This window comes from Salvelinus namaycush, chromosome 6 (assembly GCF_016432855.1).
Source record: "Salvelinus namaycush isolate Seneca chromosome 6, SaNama_1.0, whole genome shotgun sequence".
Classification (NCBI taxonomy): domain Eukaryota; kingdom Metazoa; phylum Chordata; class Actinopteri; order Salmoniformes; family Salmonidae; genus Salvelinus; species Salvelinus namaycush.
Window position 1 is genome coordinate 9,044,901 of NC_052312.1, and position 17,465 is coordinate 9,062,365.

The 17,465-nt window shown below is 45.6% G+C and overlaps 1 protein-coding gene across 1 annotated transcript in view; it reads left to right on the forward strand.

Moving 5' to 3' along the window:
• The first annotated feature begins 206 nt into the window (after positions 1 to 206).
• The window catches only part of LOC120049598 (serine/threonine-protein phosphatase 2B catalytic subunit alpha isoform), a 145,604-nt gene continuing 128,345 nt past the window's right edge, over positions 207 to 17,465 (forward strand). The window contains exon 1 of the mRNA XM_038995891.1: positions 207 to 460. Coding sequence (XP_038851819.1) covers positions 400 to 460 — 61 coding nt within the window. The 5' untranslated portion in view covers positions 207 to 399. The remainder of the gene's footprint in view (positions 461 to 17,465) is intronic.

The following is a 17,465-nucleotide window of genomic DNA, read 5'->3' on the forward strand; positions in this document are numbered from 1 at the left end:
GGGAACTGATTTGTTGCAACACACAGCACTGCAAGTATAGCCTAATATTCATATTGTTGATACTTACGAATGTTATTAAAAATGCCAGTGAAGGGGAATAGGTCTCTGGCACCAATAGAAGAGCAAATATATGGGGGGGCGTATCTTACCAACTGCAGGCTAGGTTGCGCGCGCACAGCGCTGGGAGAAAGAACTTGATACAGAAATCACACGGACCTACAGTTTAGGGGTGGTGAAATTTGTAACCTTGTTGCAAGTATCTTTGGCGAGTGATAGGAGCAAGTGAGATCACCGAGATCTCCCATTTGGATAGAGTTGAGTTGTTGGGCAAGGATAGCATCGGCTCTTTTTCAGGCACAGTTCAAATATATTTGAATATATAACGTTAACACCCTGGAAATGTCCGAAAACAAGCCGAATGATGATCCGAAGTTATCTACGACGGACAGGGTAGTAAAATGTAAGTGTCAAATGAATTACGTTTGATTATAAACTGTTCTTGCGTTGCTTTTTTGGAGGGGATAATGAAGTGACACTGCTGCCATAGACGAATGTGTCTCCCTCAACATTGCAATCCTAGTCGTATTGCGCCCTAATGGTCTGCTCAATTGGAAAGCTGGTTACGGAGAAAAAGGGTGTTAGCCGTGAGATATGGCACCGGCTGGGTGATCAGTAAAAGTAGGAAGTAAGGGTGTTATTACAATAGTTGTAGGCATTCAAGGTTTGAATCAGTGTCCATGTCTCGCAACGTGCTTGTTGGATATGGTCCTATTGTTTATCATCTGCACATACAATAATATATATATTTTTTAACAATGTATTACCATAAAATACATTATTTTGTAGCCACACACATTTCTTCTGTATTCACTTTTGCAAAATAAACGAGCATGAACGAAGCATGTAGGCTATTGCAGAACTATTATGCCACAGTTAAAGTTAGACTTTCCCCCTTATTTTAGTTTCATTAGGAACACATACACAATAGTGTGACACGGTGTGTTTTATTCTAGTAATAAACATGTCGGTTCTTGTCTAGCCCGCATGTTTGATGTTTGCCCCCATGGTACTATAGCCTACAGGGGCTAGAAATCTTATGGGGGCTAGGACTATCAGGACTAATTTCCTTTATTTTATTATACATTAAATCACTATTGATTTAAAAACTTAGTTAGGTTCGTCTTTATACTCTACACACATGGTGTAAATAGTGCATCAGAATCTTAATTTTACTATAAAGGCGATTGTTGGGCAACTCTTCCCTTGACACATGACGTCACAGTTGCACATGTTGACATTTTCGCTATCAAAGATACTCCCGTAGCCTCTTGCAATGACGGCATATGTGTGGTATGTCATTGCATTTATTTGACATACCAGCTCTCTGTAGTTACTCAGTAAAGGACTATTTATTCTACCTCATGGTCCTTTACACAATAATCCTTTAAGAACAGTTTTCCTGTTTTTTTGTGTTAGTAGCTGGTATGTACTCAAACTGCATTCTACTAAACTTGATGCTCACAATATTCTACTAGTAGGCCTATAGGTGTGCTCTAAAACAAGCAAATCACTTAATTCTTCTGTGACCACATGGTTCCATGGTTTCCACTAGATAATAATCAAAATTGGCTATATCATAAAAATGCATGATCCCCCCCCCACCCTAGCGTTAGGCATAAGGTTAGCAGTGTGGTTAAGGTTTTGTTTAAAATCAGATTTTAAGAATATCAATTGTAGAAATAGGCAAGGTGTATGACTTTGTGGCTGTGTTAACTAGCTCCGCAACAGTGTTATAACAATAGATTGATCGTACGACCCCAGAGTTTATGCATTCAGATTGGGATCATAAATGGAGTCTAAATGTTGATATGCAGGTGAAATGATTTGCCAATAGCAATATCAGCAACCACATATACATATCTGTTCTCTTGACATCATGGCATATTTCAATAAAAAACAAATTGGACATTGTTCTATAATCAATAATGACTGATGCTACATTGTAAAGAGATGAATAATTCAACTATGACCAGAGGACATGACACAGGAAAGCCTTGACTCTGTATATGCGCTGGTCTGGATTTTGTTTTCATACCAAAGTGAATATAGAATTCTGTTCTCAATAGTTGCTTGCCATGTAACATTGATCAACTCTGTATGTCTCTCTCCTGCTCACACTACTGATTGCACAGTCATCATGTAAGTGTACCATGATCAATGTGCATATGTTAGCTCATTATCCACAGTAATGGTTACGGCTGTGGTTCAGGTCTTTGAGAATAAGGTTGAGACCTGTATGGGTGACTGGTAAGGTCGTGGGTGGTTTTGTTAATTATTTTCAAGAGACTGTCCCTATAGTTTACTCCAAAATTGCACCCTATCCACTTCATAGTGTACTACTTTTGACCATGGACCATAGGGCTCTGTTCAAAAGTAATGCACAATGTAGGGAATATAGGGTGCACTTTGGGATGCATCCTATGTATCAACATAATGGGTTAAAGCTCAGTAATGGGAAAACGATTACATGGTCCAAATGGATTCAGTGAGAAATTGAGAATCGTGGAAGTCCAATTGTACTACAGATCCCATTAGCTCATGAATTGCTAATGTTAGACTACTCACAAGCCACAACAGACGGAATCACAATTAATGTCCTGAAAATCATATGATTTTTAACTTGACGACAAACGGTGATATTGATGATGCTGTTAGGTTGTTGAATGCTACCATGCACGCACAAATGTCTATGAAATGGAAATAGCACAGTTTAGATTTTTCATAATTATTCATTCTTTTTTATTTTTTATCCTCCAACAGCTTTTATGATATCAGACTCAGAGCAGTTATTATTTTAGCTCTGTGTCAACATCATGCCTGTACTGTGTACAAAGCATCCCTCCAAATATCTGGAGGCAAAATGTCGGAAGTCATCTGTTGCCACTCCTCCCAGTTCACCCTACGGGCTGTTTCTCACCTTCAATACAACGTGCATCACTAATTTCCACCTGTTTCAGTTTCACTAAATATCCAGGTTTGTCTTAATAAGATGAGTAACCATATTCAGTTTGTGGAAGAGCTATAGATCCTGCTGAGGGGAGGACGGCTCATAATAATGTCTGGAATGGAGCCAATGGAATGGCATCAAACCATGTGTTTGATGTATTTGATGCCATTCCACCTATTCCACTCCAGCCATTACCACGAGTCCGTCCTCGCCAATTATGGTGCCACCAACCTCCTGTGATCTAGATAGCTACATAACTGCTGCTACCGGCTCAATATCATGCATGGCAAGATGGCGACCATATTAATACGAAGTGAATAGTGAATATCAGTTGTTGTGTATTTTATTTGACTCGAGCTGGGAAGGAAAGCCCCATAGCAGAGCATGTGCTGCAGCACTCCCCTGCTTGCAGGGGCCTTTCCTTTGACTTGGATCGATAGTATCTGACGTTTGACTTTTGTGGGGGGTTCCACCACTGATCCCACCACTGATCCCAGCTAGACAGATGAGTCATTTTTAGAACTGAACATTTAAGTAACGCCACATACTTCACTCCAGCTTGATGTAATTACCTGCCCAAAGCCCCAGCCTTCACCTGCTTTCAGGTTGCTGTGTGTGGGGGGTTGGGCGGGTGTGTGTGTGTGTGCGCGCATGCGTGCACGACCTACAGGGTCTCTCCATACGCACATTTGAATTGGTTTACCTTTAAATCTGGTTAATAGGATAATCACCAGGTGTTATTTGGATAAGTAAATTAATGCATATCTGATATCTTGAGAGCGGATATAATCTGACACGTGTCAAACTCATTCCACGAAGGGCAGAGTGTCTGCGGGTTTTCACTCCTCCCTTGTACTTGATTGATTAATTAAATCAAATAACGTTTTGTCACGTGCTTCGTAAACAACAGGTTTAGAACAGTGAAATGCTTACATACAGGTTATTTTTAAACAATGCAGAGTTAAAGATTAAAAAATGATTAAAGTATTTTAGATAGTGATACGAGGAATAAATACATAGTGAATTTCAATCATGAGTAAACGTAACATGCTCTATACATGGAGTACCATTACCGAGTCGATGTGCAGGGGTATGAGGTAATTGAGGTGGCTACAGTATGTACATATAGGTAGGGTTAAAGTGACTAGGCAACAGGATAGATAATAGACAGTAGCAGCAGCAGGTAGCCATTTGATTAGCTATTTAGCTTGTTTAGCAGTCTGATGGCTTGGGGTTAGAAGCTGTTCAGTGTCCTGTTGGTTCCAGACTTGGTGCACTGGTACAGCTTGCCGTGCGGTAGCAGAGAGAACAGTCTATGGCATGAGTGGCTGGAATTTTAGAAAAAATGTTTTTCCTTCCTCTGGCACCGCCTGGTATAGAGGTCCTGGATGGCAGGGAGCTCGTACTCACCACCAATGTTCCCTCAAATTTTTGGGGGCACTGAGCAAATCTTTGATCTTGTGAGCGGAAACTTGATTGTTGTGAGAATTTTGTGCAACTTCCAGCACGCGTTTACAGGCTGCACCCGTACAGTTTTAGACAGTAGCCAATAGGCTATTGTGGCTATTTCAGCATAATGTACTGTAGACCTACCAATGAAACCAATGGAGCAAATCCCATAATATTTTCTAATGGACATAGCTTTTGATTTCTACGATATAGCCTACAGTAGCCTATATGTGGTTTTCAATGCAGGCCTACATTGCATGCGACTTTTAAAAACAGTTTTACATTATGAAGGGCTTGACATTAATTTATTATTTTTTTTACTTGGTCTGTAACACCGTGGGACAAATAGGTGACTGTAAATTGCAATGTATTGTGTTGTATGATGCAAGAAACCACTTTACAAAATACAATTAATTATTATTACATTATAGAGAATTAGACAATGGAGGCTATGCCTCTGCCTATTGGCTTATTTGCATATTCAAGCCTTTTTCAAAATACAACACTGCCCCTTTAATTTAGCTTTTTACATGACTGGCTTTTCAAAGACAGCTTGAAATGTAGCCTACGCACTTTCTGCTCTTGTAAGAAGCAGTAACTCCCCATTGCTGACCTATACTTATCTATAACTGGGCTAATAACTCACTAACTAGCAAAGAATATAAATAAATGTGCACACGAGCGGCTCTGCGCTCTGATCCAATAGAAATGTTCTTCGTTGCGCTCCGGCTCTGCCTTCAACAAAATCACAGACTCAGTCTTGCAAAGTTAGATTTGTTTTGGTTTGTTGCATTGAAAAGAGGCTGATATATGTTGATTCGATCACATAAAAAACTTTGAACTATAGAGTGCAAAGTAATGGGGCGAACTCTGAAGTTCAATCTCTCACGTCTCTGTGCGGCCTGGCATTTCTTCTGCGTGGCAGTCCTGTAGGAGGTGTGCGCTTGCAGCTTAGAGGTAACATTGCTCACAACCCTCTGTAGCACCTTGCGGTCGGGTGCCTTGCAGTTGCCATACCAAGCGGTGATGCAGCCAATCAATATGCTCTCAATGGTGCAGCTGTAGAAGCTTTTGAGGATCTGGGAGCTCATGCTCTCTTCACAACTGTGTTGATGTGTGGACCATGTTAATTCCTTAGTGATGTGGACCCCGAGGAACACTGACTAGTAAGGAACTCACCTGGTTGTTTAGCTCTTAATTGAAACAAAAAACCTAAAACCAGCAGACACTAGGCCCTCCACGGAATGAGTTTGACACCCCTGTAATATGGTTTTCAAATAGGTTGTAGCCTATTTCTTTCCCCTCCAATGTTCAGCCGAGAAATAGCTTATTATTATTATTATTAGTGTTTTGCAAAGATGTCCAGATGTCCTTATCCTTACTATTCCTATGTCAGAGTGATAACAGCAGCACTAGATGGGGTAATTGGGTAGACTGGGTAGACGGGATGAAGAGCACCATTTGTGACTGATAACGGCAGCCGCAGAGAACATAATGGTGTTATCATACATGGATTGTCAGCTGATTATGTAATATATAAATGCAACGTGCAACAATTTCAAAGATTTTACAGAGTTACAGTTCATAAAAGGAAATTATTCAATTGAAATAAATTCATTAGGCCCTAATCTATAGGTTTCACATGACGGCGTAACCATGGGCTGCTCCCTTGCCCAGTCATGTGAAATCCATAGATTAGGGCCTAATGAATTGATTTAAGTTGACTAATTTCCTTATATGAACTGTCAATCATAATGAGTTTTTCCCCACAAAAGGGCTTTATTACAAACAGAAATACTCCTCAGCATCCCTTCAGGCGATCCCACAAGTGAAGAAGCCAGATGTGGAGGTCCTGGTCTGGCATGGTTACACGTGGTCTACAGTTGTGAGACCGGTTGGATATACTGCTAAGTTCTCTAAAACAACGTTGGAGAGGCGGTTTATGAACATTCAATTCTCTGGCAACAGCTCTGGTGGCCATTCCTGCAGTCAGCATACTAACTGCACGCTCCCTCAACTTGAGACGTCTGCGGCATTGTGTTGTGTGACAAAACTGCACATTTTTAGAGTGGCCTTTTATTTTTCCCAGCACCAGGTGCACCTGTCAATCAATCACTCAAATGTATTTATAAACCCCTTTTTACATCAGCAGATGTCACAAAGTGCTATACAGAAACACAGCCTAAAACCCCAAACAGCAAGCAATGCAGATGTAGAAGCACGTAATAATCATGATGTTTAATCAGCTTCTTGATATGCCACACCTGTCAGGTGGATGGATTATTTTGGCAAAGGAGAAATGCTCACTAACAGGGATGTAAACAAATTTGTGCTTAATTTTAGCTAAATAAACGTTTTGTGCGTATCGACAATTTCTGGAATCTTTTATTTCAGCTCATGAAACATGGGACCAAAACGTTAAATGTTGCGTTTATATTTTTGTTCAGTGTATATGGATTGGATAGAAACCATGCTAACCAAACTGAAATGTCAGTGCACATTTATGAAAACATTATGAAACGGAACATTTAAATTAGTGTTTCTTATTGGACAAGTCCATCTATTCCCTTTCTGTTTCAGTACATTTTCCAGTGTGGTGGCTAATAAATGACCCAGGTTGTGAGAGAGCCAGAAAGGGTGTGATTGAGTGGGTTTCATAGTAGTGGAGAAAAATTGCAACTTCCTTCCAGTTCCACTGAGTTTTGTTTATGTGCATTCCATGGCCCCTCAAGTTATGAAACTTGCCAAGGAAAAAGCTTTTGGGAGTTCTTGTCGAACGGGAACTCTTGTGGACGTCCTTGTATCAGCTAGCGACAGCGAGCTGTGGTATCTTAAGAGTTCTGAAGTGAAGTATTTTCCTGCTGCCATACTTGTCTCCTTAATCTTTGTGAGCATCATGGTGAGAGAACGTCTATGAATATTCTTTTGGAAAAGTCCTTGTCTCTTTTTATTATCAGCTTGTTGTAAGGACTCTTTTATTTTCACACAAACTAAATACACTGAACAAAAATAAATGTAACAATTTCAAAGATTTTACTGAGTTACAGTTCATGTAAAGAAATCAGTCAATTGAAATACATTCTTTAGGCCCTAATCTATGGATTTCACATGACTGGGAATACAGATATTAAAAAATTAAAAATTAAAATAAAAAGGTAGGGGCGTGGATCAGAAAACCAGTCAGTATCTGGTGTGACAACGATTTGCCTCATGCACTGCGACTCATCTCCTTCGCATAGAATTGATCGGGCTGTTGATTGTGGCCTGTGGAATGTTGTCCCACTCCTCTTCAATTGTGTGCAGAGTTGCTGGGTATTGGCAGGAACTGGAACAAGCTGTTGTACACGTCGATCCAGAACATCCCCAACCTTCTCAATGGGTGACATGTCTGGTGAGTATGCAGGCCATGGAATAACTGGGGCATTTTCAGCTTCCAGGAATTGAGTACAGATCCTCATGACATGGGGCCGTGCATTATCATGCTGAAAAATGAGGTGGTGGCTGTGGATGAATGGCACAAAAATGGGCCTCAGGATCTCGTGCGGTTTCTCTGTGCATTCAAGTTGCCATCTACAAAATGCAATTGTGTTTGTTGTCCGTGGCTTATGCCTGCCCATACCATAACCCCACCACCACCATGGGGCACTCCGCTCGCTCACACGACGCCATACACGCTGTCTGCCATCCGCCCAGTACAGTTGAAACCGGGTTTCATCCGTGGAGAGCACACTTCTCCAGCGTGCCAGTGGCCATCAAAGGTGAGCCACTGCCCACTGAAGTTGGTTCGAACTGCAGTCAGGTCAAGACACTGATGAGGACGATGAGCATGCAGATGAGATGGTTTCTGACAGTTTGTGCAGAAATTCTTTGTTTGTGCAAACCCACAGCTGTCCGGGTGGCTCGTCTCAGACGATCCCGCAGGTGAAGAAGCCAGATGTGGAGGTCCTAGGCTGGCGTGGTTACACGTGGTCTGCAGTTGTAAGGCCCGTTGAACGTAATGCCAAATTCTCAAAAATTACGGAGGCGGCTTATGGTAGAGAAATTAACATTAAATTATCTGGCAACAGCTCTGGAAGACCTTCCTGCAGTCAGCGTGGCATTGTGTTGTGTGACAAAACTGCACATTTTAGAGTCACCTTTTATTGTCCCCAGCACAAGGTGCACCTGTGTAATGATCATGCTGTTTAATCAGCTTCTTGATATGCCACACCTATCAAGTGGATGGAGAATGCTCACTTACAGGGATGTAAACAAATTTGTTCCAAAAATTGAGAGAAATAAGCTTTTGTGCAAATTGAAAAGTTCTGGGATCTTTTATTTCAGCTCATGAAACATGGGATGAACACTTTACGTCTTGCGTTTTTATATTTTTGTTCAGTATACATTTTTCTATGGCCTCTGTCTCTTAAACATGCACACACAAACACATGCATATACACACACACACACACACACACACACACACACACACACACACACACACACACACACACACACACACACACACACACACACACACACACACACACACACACACACACACACACACACATACATTACAATTTCTATGGCCCTGCTAATCCTTTCTCTCAAAGTCTAACCCACATGCACCCTTTTGCTCGATCTATGTCTGCCCTTCACAACGCACTATACTCTCTTGCAGTAGGATTTGGGGAATGGTGCACCATGGGAAATAAAGGTCAGACAAGCGGAGCTCGTTTTGGTCGAGCTGTGGATTTGGGGCCTACAAGCCTTGAGGGTGCAAAGCAGCCAGCCGCAGTTAGTGAGCTAGTCAATGAGCTATTCATGGGCATAAAGACAGCGTTATGGCCCAGAGCAGGCCTGTTTGCAAGCAAACGTGTTGTTATTACTCACAAAGAATTAACCATGTGGGCTCTCTCTCACTCTCTTGTCAGTGTCTGCAGACCCAGAGACTGTTTTTGTTGACAGAGCTGCACTGCTCCCTGAAATGAACCACGGTTCCACCTGTAAAAAGTTAAAATCTCTGTTTTGGTCCGAAGAGCTGCTTGTTGCCATAGCTTCTTGGATGACACATATTTCCTGCTCGCTACTTGTCATTGGCTGCTGTACACCATTGTCCACCCTCAGTCATTGATTGGAACACTTTAGTGTTTTTCTTTTAAGTCTAACCCCAATGAAAAGAGAGGGTAAACGCATGAGAGAGAGTCAACATTTACTGAGTGGTTTGAAGGACAGAGGAGCCTGCTGAACAAATTGAGATGGAAGATGGTATATGCTGACAGATTGTATTCATTAAACTGGCTACTGAACCTGTCTCTCTTTACTTTGTCATTTGAATCAGAGTCAAAATCAAGTCAATTCCAAGCTTATGTATTGCTGGACATTTGTTCAATTCATCATGGATGGATGCCCGACAAAAGACTTGAGTGTCTCAAAATAACGACTAAAGAAGTAAAAAGGGCATGCCTACCTGTGTGCCCCTTATTCCTCATGGTGTCCCTTTGGCATGTGGATAGAACCCCGGCCAGAATGCCTATGGTCTGTAAGATTACAGAAGAATTAGTCTCTGTTTTGGATTTAGGATACAGCAAAGTGGTTGATTTGGCCAGATTAAGCTCCAAAGAAAGGGGTAAAGGCAGATCTGCTAAGGGATGTAATCTGACTCTATGCATTAGTCTGTGCTCTTGCTAATTCAGGCCGAACAAGTGTAGCTAGCATAGCGTAGATTTGAAAACAGCAACCCAAAACAAAACTGTTCACCTAGCTAGCATTTTCGATTGTCGCTAGCTAAGCTTGTGGTTCAATGGATACCCCCCCCACCCACCATACGAGACAATGGCTTTTGAATTTCAATTGATCACATACATTTGTTTATACGAGGCCACCTGTTATTCAGTAATTCTTAAAAACATAGGGCAGGGGGATCTTGATTGTCTTGGCAACTCGTGCCGTGTGATTCAAATTTTGAAGGAAGGCACCAGGCCATGTGTTCTCCTCATAATATGAAGGTCATTGGTGCCACCTTACCTCACAAGACTTTTCCTTGTTCCTGAGCTGACAAAGTAAACTCAGTCAAACTCCACATTAAGGAATGCCATACATGGCTACACCAATACAAATAGAACCCAGGATACACCATACACATGTTGTTTCAACTTAAAAAGATAACTTACATTCATTGTAATATGCAAGTTTATACAACTTAACAATTTAGGTTTGTGGGGTTAAGACATTACACTCCATCAGTGTAGATCTAGATAGAGTCCTGCGAAGTTGTCTTTGACATTCCTACCCCTCAACCAGTCTTCTGTGACAACATGACTGTTCTTAACCTCAGTGATGAACCTGTGTTTTTCTTGCTGATGATATTTATACTTTTATCAATAACTATTCTACCACTGAACTCCATGGAATCAGTGATATTGTGAAAGCCCTGCTTTTATGCTCACTTTGCTTGCCTTGCTTGTCATACACAAGAGCAGTTATCCCCCTTTCCTTGTACTGTAGGCACTACGCTTGATGTGGTAAAAGTAGCTGTCCTCTTTTGATATGTGCGTTTAATGTCTCCTGTTACCGTGGCTGGCAGGGTGTCATGCGCTCTTTGTTTGGCTAACAGCAGCAGTCCGTTTGGAACAGAGACAGTTGCATGTCATAAGATCCCCCTCTAGAGCAATCAATGGGATGTCTACCACAAGTGTAACTACACAGCGGGCACACACACGCAGGGGGGAGGTCAGAGGCTAACCCAATGGACGGAAGCCTTATTGGAGCCGGGAGGGTTTCAAGCAAGCACCCCTAATGGTTAAAAGCCTGGGCAAAAGACTTTCCGGCTTTAACCCTTTGACACGTACCAACACACGGGTGTGATCATTCTACAGTGGTCCATGTAGCGTACGCTCAAACCTGTAACGACTCCCACCGAAGGTGGCTCCCCTCCCTGTTCGGGTGGTGCTCGGCGGTCGTCGTCACCGGCCTACTAGCTGCTACTGACTTTTCCTCCCCCTCCCTTTTTGTTGATTATTTACACCTGTTTGTGGTTAGGGTGATTTGTGGGGCTTTATTACCCAGCAGCCCGGCCTGCTGGGTGTGCGGGATTGTTTTTGTGTACATGCTTGTGGGACACGGTTCGTGTACGTTATTCTCAGTGGTATTTCGTGTTATCGTTTATGTGGTGGAGCATTCCTTTTAGAGTGGCGTCGTGTTCACCTGGTTGTGGTATTAAATTAGAACGCTACTCTGAACTCTCTGTCTCCTGCGTGTGACTCCTTCCTCCACTACACCCCGGGCATTACAGAATCCCGCACCATTCTAAGTATGGAGTCAGCAGGAGCAGCGGCCAACCCCCTCCCATCTATGGAGGAACGGGTTCTCCACCACACTACCGTCCTCCATCGCATCGGTTCCGCCATGGATCAAATGATGGAGAGAATGGACCGATGGGAAAGGAGTGGTCTCCTCTCTCCACCTGCAGTCTCTCCAGCTCAGGATTCCTCCTCTCCTCTCTCACCATCCTCCGGCTCCAGCGCTCTCCGTCTTGCGCTCCCGAGGGAGTATGATGGAGCGACAGTGGGATGTCAGGGGTTCCTGTTACAAATAGAACTGTACCTGGCAACCGTGAGACCCACTCCCTCGGGAGCGGAGAGAGTGAGTGTCCTCATCTCCTGCCTAACGGGTCGTGCTCTGGAGTGGGCTAACGCTGTCTGGAATGGCCCAGATTCAGCAAAGGAGCACTACCCCGAATTTTCCCGCCGCTTTCGTGCGGTGTTCGACCATCCACCTGAGGGCCGAGCGGCGGGAGAGCGACTGGTTCATCTTAGGCAGGAGAAGAGGAGCGCCCAGGATTACGCGTTGGAGTTTCGGACCTTGGCCGCGGGGTCTGGGTGGAACGACAGGGCCCTTATAGATCACTACAGATGTAGTCTCAGGGAGGATGTCCGCAGGGAGCTAGCGTGCCGGGACGAAGCTCTCTCCCTGGATGAGCTCATTGATATGTCCATCCGGCTGGACAATCTGCTGGCATCCCGCGGCCGTTCGGAGAGGGTCCTGTGCGTTCCACTACCCAGCACCCCTGCACCCATTCCCATGGAGTTGGGTGGAGCCGTGCCGAGGGGTACCGGAGGAGGAGGCTCCCCCTGCACCAGCTGTGGTCGGAGAGGACACACGGCCGATCGGTGCTGGGGGGGTCCATCTGGGGGTCGAGATGGCAGGCGGAACATTTCTCGGTCACCTCAGGTGAGTAAGCACCAGACTCACCCAGAACCCCCTGTTTGTCATATGTTTGTCTTAATTTTTTTCCTTAATTTTTTTCCCTCTTCCCAGCATAAGGCACTAGTCGATTCAGGTGCAGCTGGGAACTTTATGGATCGCGGACTCGCCATCAAGCTAGGTGTTCCGCTTTTGCCGATAGATTCTCCTTTTCCCGTGCACTCCCTAGATAGCCGGCCATTAGGGTCAGGTTTGGTCCGGGAGGCCACGGTTCCACTGGACATGGTGACGCAGGGGGATCATAAGGAACGTCTAAGTTTTTTCATTATTGATTCGCCTGCGTTTCCAGTGGTACTGGGGATTCCCTGGCTGGCTAGTCACAATCCTACTATTTTGTGGAAACAGGGGGTTCTCCAGGGATGGTCAGAGGAGTGTTCTGGAAGGTGTCTGGGAGTTTCCATCGGTGCCACGTCGGTGGAGAGTTCAGACCAGGTGTCCACGGTTCGCATTCCCCCCGAGTATGCCGATTTGGCAATCGCTTTTAGTAAAAAGAAAGCGACTAAATTACCACCTTATCGACCGGGTAGGGATTGTGCGATAGATCTCAAGGTGGACGCTGCGCTTCCCAAGAGTCACGTGTACCCTTTGTCCCAAGAGGAAACGGTGGCTATGGAGACATATGTCACTGAGTCTCTGGGACAGGGGTACATTCGGTCATCCATCTCACCCGTCTCCTCGAGTTTCTTTTTTGTGAAGAAAAAGGAGGGAGGTTTGCGTCCGTGTATTGATTATAGAGGTCTAAATGCCATCACAGTGGGGTTTAGTTACCCACTACCTCTAATTGTTACTGCAATGGAATCATTTCACGGAGCGCAGTTTTTCACAAAACTGGATCTCAGGAGCGCGTACAGTCTGGTGCGTATTCGGAAGGGAGACGAGTGGAAAACCGCATTTAGTACCACATCGGGCCAAATGGGTTAAAGAATGCTCCCGCCGTTTTCCAATCCTTTGTAGACGATATTCTCAGGGACCTGCACGGGCAGGGAGTGGTGGTTTATATCGATGACATTCTGATCTACTCAGCCACTCACGCCGCGCATGTGTCTCTAGTACGCAAAGTGCTTGGTAGACTGCTGGAGCATGACCTATATGTTAAGGCTGAGAAGTGTGTGTTTTCCAAACGAGCCGTCTCCTTTCTGGGTTATCGCATTTCCACATCGGGGGTGGTGATGGAGAATGAACGCATTAAGGCCGTGCGTAATTGGCCGACTCCGACCACGGTAAAAGAGGTGCAGCGGTTTTTGGGTTTTGCCAACTACTACCGGAGGTTTATCCGGGGTTTTGGCCAGGTAGCAGCTCCCATTACCTCACTGCTGAAGGGGGGTCCGGTGCGTTTGCAGTGGTCAGCAAAAGCGAACGGAGCTTTCAACAGGTTGAAGAAGCTGTTCACGGAGGCGCCCGTGTTGGCGCATCCGGATCCCTCTCTAGCATTCATAGTGGAGGTGGACGCGTCCGAGGCTGGGGTGGGTGCCGTGCTATCACAGCGCTCGGGTACGCCACCAAAACTCCACCCCTGTGCTTTTTTCTCTAAAAAGCTCAGCCCAGCGGAGCGTAACTATGATGTGGGGGACCGGGAGTTGTTAGCGGTGGTCAGTGCTCTGAAGGTGTGGAGACACTGGCTTGAGGGGGCTAAGCACCCTTTTCTCATCTGGACCGACCACCAGAATCTGAAGTATATTCGGGCAGCTAGGAGACTGAACCCACGTCAGGCAAGGTGGGCCATGTTCTTTACCCGATTTCAGTTTACTCTATCATACAGACCGGGCTCCCAAAACATAAAGGCGGATGCTCTATCCCGTTGTTTTGACACGGAGGATCGGCCCACCGAACCTACCCACATCCTTCCCGCCTCAAGGCTTATAGCACCAGTGGTGTGGGAGGTGGACTCGGACATCGAGCGGGCATTAAGGGCGGAACCCGCTCCTCCTCAGTGTCCGGCGGGGCGGAAGTACGTGCCGCTTGGTGTTCGGGACAAATTGATTCGGTGGGTTCACGTCCTACCCTCCTCGGGTCACCCTGGGGTGAAGAGGACAGTGGGGAGCCTTCGGGGGAGGTATTGGTGGCCTACTTTGGCTAAGGATGTTGGGTTTTATGTCTCCTCCTGTTCGGTATGCGCTCAGAGTAAGGCTCCTAGGCACCTTCCTAGAGGGAAGTTACAACCCCTCCCCGTTCCACAACGGCCTTGGTCACATCTATCCGTAGATTTCCTGACCGACCTTCCCCCGTCTCAAGGGAATACTACGGTGCTGGTGATTGTGGATCGGTTTTCTAAGTCCTGCCGTCTCCTCCCGTTGCCCGGTATCCCTACAGCCCTGCAGACTGCGGAGGCATTATTCACCCACGTCTTCCCGCACTACGGGGTGCCGGAGGACATCGTTTCTGATCGGGGCCCCCAGTTCACGTCCAGAGTATGGAGGGCGTTTATGGAGCGTTTGGGGGTCTCGGTCAGCCTTACCTCTGGTTATCACCCTGAGAGTAATGGGCAGGTGGAGAGAGTGAACCAGGAGGTGGGTAGGTTTCTGCGGTCGTATTGCCAGGACCGGCCAGGGGAGTGGGCGAGATATATCCCTTGGGCCGAAATGGCCCAGAACTCTCTACGCCACTCCTCTACTAACATGTCCCCCTTTCAGTGTGTATTGGGGTACCAGCCGGTCCTGGCACCATGGCATCCGAGCCAGACCGAGGCTCCTGCGGTGGAAGAATGGGTGCAGCGCTCCAAGGAGACATGGAGGGCCGTCCAGGAATCACTTCAACAAGCTAGTGGACGGCAGAAGAGGAGTGCTGACCGCCACCGCAGTGAGGCCCCTGTGTTTGTGCCGGGGGACAGGGTCTGGCTCTCGACCCGAAACCTGCCCCTCCGCTTGCCCTGCCGGAAGCTGGGTCCGCAGTGTGTAGGGCCCTTTAAAGTCCTGAGGAGAATAAACGAGGTGTGTTATCGATTACAACTCCCTTCCTATTATCGTATTAACCCCTCGTTTCATGTGTCTCTCCTCAGGCCGGTGGTAGCTGGTCCCCTGCAGGACGGTGAGGTACTGGAGGTCCCTCCTCCCCCTCTCGACATCGAGGGGTCCCCGGCGTATAGGATACGAGCCATTCTGGACTCAAGACGCCGGGTGAGGGGCCTGCAGTACCTCATGGACTGGGAGGGGTACGGTCCGGAGGAGCGATGCTGGGTCCCGGTGGGGGACATTCTGGATCCATCGATGTTGAGGGATTTCCATCGCCTCCATCCGGATCGCCCTGCGCCTCGCCCTCCGGGTCGTCCTCGAGGCCGGTGTCGGCGCGCTGCGGGAGCCGCGCGTCAGGGGGGGGGTACTGTAACGACTCCCACCGAAGGTGGCTCCCCTCCCTGTTCGGGTGGTGCTCGGCGGTCGTCGTCACCGGCCTACTAGCTGCTACTGACTTTTCCTCCCCCTCCCTTTTTGTTGATTATTTACACCTGTTTGTGGTTAGGGTGATTTGTGGGGCTTTATTACCCAGCAGCCCGGCCTGCTGGGTGTGCGGGATTGTTTTTGTGTACATGCTTGTGGGACACGGTTCGTGTACGTTATTCTCAGTGGTATTTCGTGTTATCGTTTATGTGGTGGAGCATTCCTTTTAGAGTGGCGTCGTGTTCACCTGGTTGTGGTATTAAATTAGAACGCTACTCTGAACTCTCTGTCTCCTGCGTGTGACTCCTTCCTCCACTACACCCCGGGCATTACAAAACCGGTGTGATTAGAACGCTCATGTAGAACGTCCAGTTTCAATTAACAGTCAGCGTTTGAGCTGGCCACACTGTTTTTTTCACAGAAACATTTTGAACAAACAGTCCTTTACAACATTATGCGAATGTATTAAACATTTAAAACAGAAATACCTTATTTACATAAGTATTCAGACCCTTTGGTATGAGACTCAAAATTGAGCTAAGGTGCATCTTGTTTCCATTGATCATCCTTGAGATGTTTCTACAACTTGATTGGAGTCTACCTGTGGTAAATTCAATTGATTTGACATGATTTGGAAAGGCACACACGTCTATATAAGGTCTAGAGGTCGACCGATTAATCGGAATGGCCGATTTCAAGTTTTCATAACAATCGGAAATTGGTATTTTTGGACACCGATTTGGCCAATATTATATATATTTTTTTACACCTTTATTTAACTAGGCAAGTCAGTTAAGAAAACATTCTTATTCAATGACGTGGGTTAACTGCCTTGTTCAGGGGCAGAACGACAGATTTTTACCTTGTCAGCTCGGGGATTCAATCTTGCAACCTTACAGTTAACTAGTCCAACGCTCTAACCACCTGCTTTACATTGCACTCCACGAGGAGCCTGCCTGTTACGCGAATGCAGTAAGAAGCCAAGGTAAGTTGCTAGCTAGCATTAAATGTATCTTATAAAAAACAATCAATCAATCAATAATAATCACTAGTTAACTACACATGGTTGATATTACTAGTTTATCTAGCGTGTCCTGCGTTGCATATAATCGATGCGGTGCGCATTCGCGAAAAAGGACTGTCGTTGCTCCAACGTGTATCTAACCATAAACATCAATGCCTTTCTTAAAATCAATACACAAGTATATATTGTTAAACCTGCATATTTAGTTAATATTGCCTGCTAACGTGAATTTCTTTTAACTAGGGAAATTGTGTCACTTCTCTTGCAACAGAGTCAGGGTATATGCAGCAGTTTGGGCCGCCTGGCTCGTTGCGAACTGTGTGAAGACTATTTCTTCCTAACAAAGACAGCTAACTTCGCCAAACGG